A 12,550-nucleotide genomic window follows, 5' to 3' on the forward strand; every position below is an offset into this window, starting at 1 on the left:
TAGGGGAAAAAAACAGCATCTATATATATTATTTAGTAAATAAAGGAAGCAATACGACAACAAAAGCTACTCTCATAGAGCATGGTTTCTACACAAGAAAATATCAAAATAGAATACAGCCCCAACCAAAAATAAATTAAAAAATATAATACTCAGCCCAACCACAGGAAAACAAATATGTATATGAAAATAAAAAATAAAAATCAAGAGAATAACTTCAAGATGTGAGAGTCTGTTGTCTTCCATTTTGTCCATCATAAAGCTTGTTATTTGATTGTCCAGGCTTCTTTTTAAGTACAATTGTCCAAGTAATTGCTTCTAAAATAAGAGCAATTCCTCCAAGAATTGATAGGAAAATAATATAAGCCAATTTCCATTTGCTTCCTGGTTGCAAAATTTCAAGACCCTTAAAAACATTGATGATGCCTAGAACAAGTACACCATATCCAACTCCATGGTGATACATATTCCAGTAAAATCTGTGCTTGTGATCCTTCTTTGGCCTCAGAAATAGTGCAAACACCTACGATTTTAAGAGGATCATTGGGAAAAAAGTTTGGCATCAATCTTGTATAATACAAACACAATAATCTCAGCACCCGAGGGTATCCCAAGTGGGGTCAAAACTCGCCTTATATTTAAGATTAGAAATTCACTTTTTATTTGTGCCTTACCTATAAATATCATTTGTATGACCCGATAGTGTAGAAATTTCTTTTAATTTGACGGTGCATATAACTTAAACTCTAAAAAATAAAAAAGAGATTTTCCCTTTAATCCAAATTGACCTTCTAAATTAAAGAAGTTATAGGTAAAGGAGTTAAAGATTTAGACTTAACAAAATACCTGTAGAGTTGCAAGACAAAACAAGGCAATACCAAAATCTCTATGAGCAGTGTACACAATTCCTTTGGATTGGCTTCCAAGTTTTAGACCAGTGGCCCAGCCAGCAACTCCAATAGTATAAGATGATAATTGACAAGCCACATGAACATAAAACCACACTGGATCTACAAATGTTCTTAGATACCTTGCAATCATAATTCCTACTGGAAATAGAATTCCCCAACTCACAACATTCAGAATTCCATGAATCTGTTCACCATAAATTCAAATATCAGAAAAAAAGAAGAAGAAGATAAATGAACTAATTAATCAACAAACAAAATGAAATGGGAATTTCTCAGCACCAATGTTGCTCAGACTCTTCAATAATGTCGACTGGTGCATGTCGGATTTTCCAAAATTAGTGTATTTTTGGAGAATTCGACACTAGTGCGGCAACATTTTTTTGGAATTTGAACAACGTAGCTTACACTCTAGTGGTTGTTGAAGTGGGACAAAAGTCATAGGAGACTCAAGAGTTCAAATTCTAGCAACAAAGACAAAACTCGCAAGGTGATTTCTAACAAAGACAAAACTTGCAAGGTGATTTCTTCCTATTTATCTAAGCATATTGGTGGACAAAATTACCAGATAACTATAATGATGGGAAGTAACTAGTATCTGCGAAATAGTCGTGGTGCGGCTTAAGCGGCGGATCTTGACACCACCATTATTTAAAAAAATGAAAAGGGTGTTTCTTGAAAAACTTACATTTCGATTCTTGAGCATAGAATAGTCAGGACCATCGCTAACACTTTGTCCTTTCATCAAATCAAGTTTTCCCTTGGAATTCAAATTTTCAGGCTGAAAATCATGAATTCCTGGAAATGTACCATTCAAGACTGAACTTCCAACTTGCCAAACCTGATTCAATTCTCTCATTCCTTTTGGTAATTTTACACTAGCAAAAATTACCATCATCCCGTTACTATACATAGCCTCCATATTCGAAACGCGATATGCAAGTTCCCCTGGCACGATGGACTTATACGAGTTCAACTTGAACGTTTTCGCGACTATGGTACTGTTGGAACTTTTAAATGCGATCAACGCTTGTGTACCAACCATTCCTGCCCCAATTGGATTGATTCCCCATGCTATCCAGCCATCAGGCTTAGTAGGAGTAGCTAAAAAGGCTAAATTTAAAGAAGAATCTTTTGAATTGTAACTCCAATGGATGTAACAATTCAAATGTGGCAAGTCATTGCAATGTTCATACAATTTGTTCTTGGTGAACTTCTGTGATGTGCATGACATGGAATGTGAAAATTCAGGTTTCAGAAGCAAGAACATAAAACATAGGACTATAATACAACATGATTGATACAATCCCATGTCTAAAGTTCTTGAAATTACAAGAATTTCAATCTTCTTTTTTCTTCTTCTTAGTTTGTGTGTTGGGATGAGAATTTGTGGTCACCAACTACTACAAGTGGGAGATATAATGTTGATGGAACAATTTAGAGAGTATAGCAAAAAACATAAAGGCATTTTGTAGCCTTATATATAGTAGCAAATGGACTTTGGGAGTGTGACTTTACCTCATTCATAAGGCAGAGTCGTAGGGTCCTTTGTATAAAGGGACATGGTTGGATTCTTTTTTCCTTTATGTTTTTTTTCTTGCTTTAAGAAATGAATTTTTTTAAAATTGGATTCAAGTTATGAGTTTAGCTTTTGTACAGTAACAGTATAAATAATTTTTCTACTATCATATCATTTAAAAAATAATTACAGGTAAATGTTCATAATTTATGAAATTAGTGACCTTGAACATAAGGTAGGTAGTCTATTCCAATAGGTAAATATTTCGTGATAGTAATAAATCACTGTATATAAGTTTAGTCCATTTGACTATTAACAAGAGTCAAGAGTATTCAGTTTAAGACAAGAGGAGTTTTTATTCAACACCCCCTCCTTCCTTTATTTTACTAGACATGTAGGCCAAGATAAAGAGAATTCATCTTCATTTCCTTTCCTTTTTTCTGAACATAATAACCAAACAGGAAGGGAAAAGATGCAAAATTGTGACGTATATTATCCTTTCTTTATGTTCTTTTTATTTATTTAGGTATTCAATATTATCATTTCTCTTCACCCAATTACTTTATTCTTCCAATTGTTGACATAATCAAAAGATTCCCATGCTATGTTACGTAAAATAAATTCTTGTCTCAAAATTGGACCACAACAAGGGGTCCCCAATCTTAACCCACCCCCCGCCCCCCAACCCAAACCTCCTCAATATCCTTCCAAAGAAAATGGAGCTGAAAATGAAAAAAATAATCAACTTGTTTGTTGTATTTTTTGTTTCCACTCGATTTCGGTATCTGTGTTAAGACCCCCATTAATTTGGATTGTGTGGTGTTAGACTTATCGAAAGGGAAAGAGCTTTTTTATCAAGACATCTAATAAAAAGTAGAGATTTTCTATCCATCTCACCACAAGCCTTAATTATAAGTTATTTGTTGTAAAATATATTTAGCTTGAAGTAAGATATACAAAAGTTTTTGGAATTCTCTGAGATAACATCCCATTGTTGATTGAATTAAAGCTTTCACTAAAATAGTGTTAAGTACGCATGATCCCACGGGTAAAGATTGCTTATAGAATATTTTTTGTTCATATTCTGTATTTATATCAAATACATGACATGTGCCTTTTTACATTTCTACTCCTAGTCAAAATTAATTAATTCGTGTTTGTAAAACTCAAATCTCAATATATAACTAACTAATATTATTTGGTATAAATATCTAGTCCGATATGATCATATGTGTAGATTCTTTTTGATTTGCTAATTATAGAATGCAAAAGAATATGGACAAATACATGTCGAACCATAGGATAAGCAGAACATATGCTAGCAACGCGAGAGTCAATTTTTATCTTCATAAATACAATTAAGTGCATTGCTAGGATCTCAAACAAGACTCTTAATTACAAATTTTTGGTATATTCCTAGAATTTTAAAAAAAAAAATATACAAGACTTTTCTCACCAAATTATTGTACCATTTTTAAATCCCATGCAAAGGATCTAGGCAATTGTTTTTAATTAAATTGCGTATCTTTTGAAATAGATAATTCATAATTATAGTTATAGAGGGTATCAAAATGATGATGATATGCGATTAATAAAGCCAGTTCAGTTTGACCAAATTGACTAAGTTTTGGCAATATACTATGTTTGGAGACCTTTAAATTAAAGATTATAACTTAAGTAATATATAAAGAGGTAAAATGCTGTAACATTCTAAGAATTGGCACTGCCTTAACTGACAAAGAGTTTAAGTTATATACATTTTTAATACTATTAGGCTATTTAAATGATACTTACGCTAAATTCCCCTAATTTTCTACACCTAACATGATTCTAGGGGATTACAATGCAAATTTCGAAATTACAAGGGGGTTAAATAATGCAGGTTAAACCTATACACAATATGTTGATATTTTATCAAATATTAAAATATTGAGAACGTCGTAACTCATATGGTTTCCATACCTAGAAGAAAATATCCAAAGCTGTGAAAAAGATTATTACGTAGTTAACTTCAATATTTGAGAGGAATATTTCTGTAAATCTGTTTTCTAAAATAGGAAATATAAATATTAATATAATCTCTTTTTCCTCTATATAACTAGATGGGTTATGCCCGTGCTGCGCACGGGCCCAACACTTCGGATTATAGTGTATCTATGTATATGTAGTTGTGTTTAGATAGTGATAACTAGATGGGTTATGCCCGTGCTGCGCACGGGCCCAACACTTCGGATTATAGTGTATCTATGTATATGTAGTTGTGTTTAGATAGTGATATATATATATATATATATATATATATATATATGTATGTACTATGTTCAAAATACGATTAATATAACATTGTAGTTTGACAGAGAGACGCCAGGGTGGTGCAATACAGTTGATACATCACTGTTAAATATACTTATGTTGATACTACTACTACAACAACATATCTAGCATAATTCCACAGTTATGTTGATTACACTGTGTAGACATCATATTTATGTTGTTGTTAGTGTCAATTGTCTATACTTCTGTAGACATTCCAAAATCTTCATAAGCAACCTTAAGTAACCATAGAAACTTTATAACCAGAGAACTGATTTTTCACAACTATCAACAATTGGTACATGTCAATTTCTTCATGGATTTCAGAAAAGACAATAAAAGCAGGGCATTACAAAGGCCAAACACTGGCCAAATCAAGAAAGCAGAAATGACTGAAGATAAAAGAACAGAAAGGGAAAACAATATAGCTTCATAATGAATGAATGAATGAATGAATGATCAAACGGGACCAAACATAAAGAATCAAATTACATACATATTTCTTGTTTGTTTCTCAACTAATATCTAACCTATGAAGATCATTGTTTACAACTACTAAGAATTGTTAAATTCTAATTTCTCACAGTAAGTTATCTGACATAAAAAAACACAACACTATAAAGGCCAAATATATTGGCTACAATTGACAGTAATATGATCATACTTTCCACCACTGTGAACACTCTAGAAAGCGTGTAATGCTCTGTGCTCTTGAAACTGTCCAGTGCATATTGCACTATCCTCCATGCTAATGTCTCCGGCACATCCGACTTCCATCGATAAACTTCAACTGCCAATTAATGTCGAGCAAAATCGTTCCAAAAGTAAATCATTTACAGCTCAGAGTAATTATGTCTTTCTTTTGCTTTCATGAACTTTCAATATTGCAGGCTTATTTACCACTGTTGACTCAGTCCACACAAGTCATATTTAAATGGTTTGAGTGTTTAGAATCCTCTTTACTTAAATTTTGTCTGTCAATGGTATCATACAGGACCAATTAGTTTCTAAAGGCTCCTGAGAACACCTTCATGTATATAACTCCTTGATGGAGAAAGCCATTTTGCTACAGTGTACCACAATTTACAAAAAAGGAATATTCGTCATTTCAATTTCACAGGGCTTTTCATGGATAAATTAATAAGCATATACCAATTATGAGATCAGATTCTTTTAGTCGTGATACTCTTTCTAGTCTACACCATATTTTATAGGACACATATATGTGAGTAGATGGTTCCATTATTGTAAAGTTGATTGGCATTTATCTTCTTTTTGACAGTTATATTTCTAGTTGGAATGTTTGATGAATCTTATTCCATCTTACTCATCCTTATTCATCTACTAATAATGACCTGGAGATTCTAAATACTTTTCTTCCCAGATTATATATATTCCTATTGCAATTAGATGTCATATAAATCATTATCATAAGAATGTACATGGATCATGGTTTACGTGATGCGTGGGCCTGACATTCCGGCTTAAATGTACTTTTATGTGAACAATATCACTTCACAATCCAATAATTTAGAAAGAGATAATTATGAAACTACAATAAGTTAAAAATATGATCCTATAAGAATAGGATGGTAGCAAGCACAAAACAAAACGAAGCTTAGTAAAATAAATCAACTGATACCAATTCAACTCTTAAGAATGAAAAACATGTTATGACTGCATATCCTTCTGTTCAAGATGTGTTTAAATGGGAGCAGCATGCCACACCTCTTTCCACAGCTACCACAAAAAGCAGTACACCTCTTTCCACAGCTAACACAAAACTAAGTCCTAGCCAAAGTGACAAATTTTTTGCCAAATTTAGGGCATTGCCCGTGCTGCGCCCCGACCCAACATGAGGCGAGACTTTTAAGATTTTGACACAATTATCGTCCCTTTTGGTCATAGGCAGGCAATGGATTTGAAACGAATCACTGTAAAGGGATTGGTTGTAAAATTATAAAGTTGTTGGTTTAACAGTTTAGGTACGTATGTCAAATTTCCTCTAGTTTTAGAGATTGAACCTCTTAATGTATTGATGCACAAATCTGAGAAAAAGAAAATTTATGATGATTAAAACAATGACTCCACTAATACATTCCAGCAAGAAATGTGCACAGATATTCTTGAAGCACCAATTTTTTTCAACAAAAGACAGTGATCAACTCCGGGGACATCAGTAGGAATAAAAGGTGGGGGCTCAAGAAATTTAGATACCATCTTAACAAAATAATCAAACGCGAAAGAGCAAACACACTTCCTTGTAGTAAAACTACAGTCTCGGTCGAAGGAACAACCAAATTGAGGTTCAGAACTACTATGTTGACGATCCAAAAGGGAAGTTATGCCATTCGACAACAAAGCATAGTACTAACAATATACTTTTTATTCGAATTTCCAGTGAAAATAGATAATGAAAAGTCATATACATAAGATGCATGAAATGCTTTGACATGATACACCAGCACAATGTAAGTTAATACTTTGGTCTTTCACAATTAATGGTAAAATGAACAATTACTTCTTCATAAACCATTCATAGAAAACCAACATATTTTACTCTTTCTACTTCCCGTCGAATATAGCCTATTCTAATAGCTGGATTGCTACATACCACCTATAACATCACTCTTCCTACAAAGAAATACAAAAGGGTTACAAATTATAACTCAGTTTCCCTCCCCTTCTTCTTTTGGCAACTAAGACTTTTTATTAATTATCAAGTAATCTGTACAATTTCATAGCTCAGTTAACTAGCTTGACATTTGTCAAACCGATTTCCCTCCCTTTCTAAGAGGTCAAAGATAACAAATCATAGTACAAGTATAGAACCATAATGAGATTTTCCTGCTAAGACTTTACCCTTTTTTCATTGCTTGATTCAGAATTCAAAGTACATGTGGACTAAATGGAATTAGAAAGGAAGAGAAGTCAGAGAAAGAAATTATTGGGAGGAAATATTAAAAAATGATTTAGGAGCCGCTTGGATAATTTGAAACCATATTTGGACATGTAATTTAACCAGCTCATAAGTATCTTTCAAGACATGACCCTATCTATTTTAGCTTTCTCAAAAATGGAGAAAGAAACCCGCAAGGGTGGCTTAGTTGGTTGAGCATGGGGCTTTCACAATGGAGGTCTCAAGTTCGAAACCCCCTGCCTACGACAGCAGGGGATTTTGCCTTCTAGATCTAGCTCGTCGCACCGGGCTTGCCTAGTGCGGGTTACCTCTCTTGTGTGGTTTGCGAGCTATTGCACAGGAGCTGAGTTTACCCTGTGCGCACCCGAAGGGTAGCGTCTGCGGGTTCCCATGTCATAAAAAAAATGGAGAAAGAAGATGCAACATGTTAACGTTACAATCTCAGTTTGATATAAGATACCATTTCAGATCTTTTGTCCCCAACTCTGCAAAAGGTCAAAGATTGAAGCACCAGTAAATTAATACATATAGTTTTTAGTTTTTTGTCCATGTGAACCACTGTGTCTCTCGATGTAATATAGCTTATGATTTTTGTAAAGGAAGAAATTTACAGAAGGATACAACTAAGCATATTAGAAGAAGCACGGACGGAAAGCTCAAAAGTTAAACTAAAATTTGACAGGAACACTGATAGAGCTGCAATTAATAAACTATGCTCAACCCAAAAAAGAACATATAGCTACATTTTAAGTGTCATGAGAAGTTTGTACAGGAAGTGTGAAGATGAAATACAACAGAATGTAGTTGTTTCATCATCCCTACAGAGATACAATATTCAGTTAAGAGCAGTAAGAACATTAGCAGCAACAGTAGTACAAAGTTGGCATTTCCTTTTGCTGCAGGAATGGTCCATTTAAGTTCGACCAGAGAGGAACATTTATCAAAACTAAAAGCATAATGCTTCCTAAATAAGCATGGTCTAATCTGTATGCTTATAGCTGAAGTGGGTTGGTGGCAGTTTAGATGGCCTGTATGAAGTCCCTGGAAAAAGTCACAACAGAACAGATCATTTATACACCTGTTCTAAACGTTTTTTAACTTGAGGGTAAAACTATATAGATCAGAAGTTTTAGTATATCCACTAAATAACCCTGTTCGCATTTTCTCATGCTTTTGTTAAAAAAAAAAAAAAGAGTAGATGCATGCAAAACTCATTGAATAACACCAGTTCACTTATATAAGAAAACATATCCAAGGATGCAAGGCTATGAAAATGCATTTTCAGTAGCTAGAACATGTAACTCATTACATGAAAGTCGATATGTCAAGGAAACTTTACTCACTCACTTATCACTTAACCACCAGAACAACATCAACTACATGGAGTGAATTCTATTCTACTTACCAAGTCTAGTAAACACTTCAAATTTAGCCGCTACACAATAATAGCAGTAAAGAAAAAGATCATCAGTATATTTCTCAATTACCACTTAAACCACCAAAACAACAGTAACTACATGGAAAGACTTCAAATTTAGCACAAATTCAACAACAACAGCAAATACATGGACTGAATCCCTCCATCATCAGAGTAATAAAAACTTCAAATTTAGCACAAATTCTACCAAAAAATCAACTACATGGACTGAAAAACGCCATTTGGTGGTAAAGGACAGCCATATATAGAATTTGCACAGACAGAAAAGTTGCACACGAAGAAAATTAAACGTAAAACTACACAAGTTTATACACTGATATAATTAATGTTAATCAATTTTAAGTTGTCAATATCAGTTAAGTTGTATTCAAACAAATACCCTCAAATAAGGAGAGATCCTTTGAAATTTAATGTACTTGCGTGAAGATAAACAACTATAAACATTGAAAGAATCACACGTTTAAAAGCTATTTCAAGATAAATGTTAATTGACCTTGGGATACAATATGTACTACCCGTCCTAAAGATGGTTTGAGTCGATGTATGTTTCATATATGTGTCGCAGCTCCAAGGAAAAAATACAACTTAAATGACCGCTCATTTATATTCTAAAGTTTGCAATCATTATCACCATTGAGATTAAGTAAAAGAGAGAACCTCCCCAAACCATGAGAAAAGATATCTGAGAAGCATAATGTGCGAATTCGAAGTCTTACCCTGCATTTCTGCAAGAGGCTATTTCCACGGCTCGAATTCGTGACCTCCTAGTCACATGGCTACTTAAAGCTATATTGAAGAAAAAATAAAATTAAGCTTGGTGGTACCTGCACTTCAACTACATAGATGTTGTCGGATAGGCCTATAGATTTTTAACTCTTCCACTCGGTCCCTGTATCTCGTTTTTGTAACTGCTTTGCTTTCACCTCGACTGTAGGTCAAAGCTCTAGAGCTTTTAGCATATTGGCAGTGTGGAATATAGCCCAAAAGCAGCAAGAGCAGTAATAGTAGGACAATCATCATTTCCCTCCCATGGCGTACAGTTAATCTTGAATGGTATATGCCTTTTTACCAACAAAGAACATGGAATTTAATTGACAACTGAGCCGTCCAAGCCTCATTCCAGAAAGCTAGAAATTCCACTCCGCTTATTCCTTTTCCATCCCATGAAAGTTGGGCATTTCTCCATTCCACCAAAGCTTCAGGTTTCTAATTATGCATATTTTCTCAACAAAATATATTTCGCATGAGAAAAAGAAAAATCAAGCGTAGAAGTAAAAATTAATGAGCCTCACAACCTTATCTTCCAGATAAACTTTAAGTTGAACATGGATATCTACTATACAAATTAATGCCATAGAAATCACATATGAAATGGCTCATTGGTATATACATAACCTATTAAAAGCGAAAACTCATCTAAAAGGAAAAATAATGTTTTGCATTATCCTTCGAAGAAGAAAAAAGCACTAATTGAATCAGGACAATTATAAGCCTTTTTGGAATAACCAACATATATTCTTTTTGATTGTTAATAACTAACAGATAATATAAAACAACTTTGTCTTCTCTTTTAATCACACCAAGCTCATTGAAACGTAAAAAGTTTCAAGATTCACATATCCATTCATCATGAAGTGTTACGATCTACTCTGAAACTCATGTTTCTATAATAGTAGAAAAATTAGAAACAAATGCAAGTTCACTTTCTTAATATTCTATGTGACTTAGGAGCTTGTAGGTTGAGTCAAGGATAACAAAAAGTTTTTCATTCAAGTTTACTGATTTGCAACTAATGCAACTAAAAGTTCCACAAATATGACCTGCTCTGACAACTAACCAGAATCAACCATATGACTTCTTTCTGCAAATGAAAACAAAAAAGAATAATAATTATGCCAATTCTGCCTAAAAAATTCTTCAGATGTTCAAGGGTGGGATTGGTCATCTTCTACCTTAATCTGCTACAACTAAATGTCATTGAACTTAAATTTGATGTCAAAATGTTATTAGTATTTCCAGATAACTTATCTAGTACATATGGAAGTTGCTGGAGCATAGAATTGACAAGGAATCTTAAAGGTCACAAATAACATAATGCACAAACAATGTCATTGGTATGGCATTATCTTCTCTTCTAAATGTGGTAGCTAGTTACATAAGCAATGTTCTTCTCAAGATATATTTTGTAGTAAAGCTTTAAAATAAAAAATAAGAACAATTTGATTATCACCAGCAATATGCAGCTGATACAACTTAACATGTTCAAAAAACAATACCAACCTGTTGAAAATTCTTGAATGCATCTTTGAACTTCCCTTTGCCAAATATGCAGCCTCTCGCCTATAATAACCCTGCAACCCCGATCACAACCCATCAGAGATTAAGCACACAGCACCCGTATCAACCTACATCAAAAACAATAAAAAAGTAAGCACAATTCTTTTCTAATATTTTGACAATTTGAAACAAGCCTTTGAATATCTAGGGACAATTTCAATAGCTTTAGCTCCGTCCTCTATTACGCTGCAATATTCCTTCAAATTGATGTGAGCAAACACACTATTAGCCCAGTACACCACATTCTCACTGTTCAACTTAATCACTTGTGTGTACAGAGCAATAGCTTGTGAATACTTATGCCCTGAAACACATTGAAATCGGAAATAGATTTACTATTTAGGAATATGTATAAATGCCACACAGTGAAATAAACTGCAAAAAGTTCTCAAGTTTACCACTCTGGGTAACAATTAACAAAGTACAAAAAGCCCTAATCAAGCAACTATCTACTTCAGAGAAAAAATATTTTTTGTTGGGTTAAAAGTTGACATTAGGTGCTGGCCTATAGCTGATGATAGCTTTTAATTTACTAATGAGTTGCAGACATGCCATCCCATGTGTGAAATACAACCTTGCACAAAAATTAGTTCAAGCACTAAATTATTATACCTCCACTAATAGGTCCAAAGATGGAAATGGACGAAAGACAAGAGATGAGAACCAAAAAGTTACTTTTTCATCGTCTGAAACAACAACAAAAAAAGAAGCAATCAGATTGGGTATTAACATAATTTGAACTAACATTTGTGAATTCGAAAAGAATTCTAAAGCAACTACTATTACAACAATAATCTGTTTCACCTAAAAGTTTTATCTTTCGTTCAATAGCCATGAAATTCAACCAAGAAAATGAGAAATCTGAAGAGAACTTGAAAATGTAAAAAAAGATCAAAAGAAGAAATAGAAGATTTGGACAAAAACTTAACAGGAACATATATCTGAACTTGCAAAACCAATTGAAGGGGTGAAAAAAACTCCGAGTATTTTCTGGAAGCAGGCAAACTGAGAGATGGGTTTGTTTGGAAGTCGGCAATTGTTATGGTAAAGTGAGTCTTCTAGATTTAAGTAGTAAAGTGAAATGACCGAAATGCCCTTGAGCTAAATGATGGATT

The 12,550-nt window shown here is 33.6% G+C and overlaps 1 protein-coding gene and 1 long non-coding RNA gene across 2 annotated transcripts; both read right to left on the minus strand.

The window, feature by feature from the left end:
* Positions 1–2,399, minus strand: LOC132610804 (cytochrome b561 and DOMON domain-containing protein At3g25290-like). The gene is made up of 3 exons (XM_060325208.1): positions 1,597–2,399; positions 847–1,095; positions 1–523 (listed from the first exon to the last, which is right to left on the minus strand). The coding sequence occupies exons 1-3, from the start codon at positions 2,218–2,220 to the stop codon at positions 218–220; spliced, it is 1,179 nt and encodes a 392-aa protein (XP_060181191.1). The 5' UTR covers positions 2,221–2,399; the 3' UTR covers positions 1–217.
* A 2,755-nt stretch (positions 2,400–5,154) lies between these two features.
* LOC132611520 (uncharacterized) lies at positions 5,155–12,371 on the minus strand. The gene is made up of 4 exons (XR_009571704.1): positions 12,240–12,371; positions 12,048–12,121; positions 9,923–11,739; positions 5,155–8,701 (listed from the first exon to the last, which is right to left on the minus strand). It is a non-coding gene; the product is annotated as an uncharacterized LOC132611520 (long non-coding RNA).
* Positions 12,372–12,550: the final 179 nt, after the last annotated feature.

Source organism: Lycium barbarum, chromosome 9 (genome assembly GCF_019175385.1).
Source record: "Lycium barbarum isolate Lr01 chromosome 9, ASM1917538v2, whole genome shotgun sequence".
Classification (NCBI taxonomy): Eukaryota; Viridiplantae; Streptophyta; class Magnoliopsida; order Solanales; family Solanaceae; genus Lycium; species Lycium barbarum.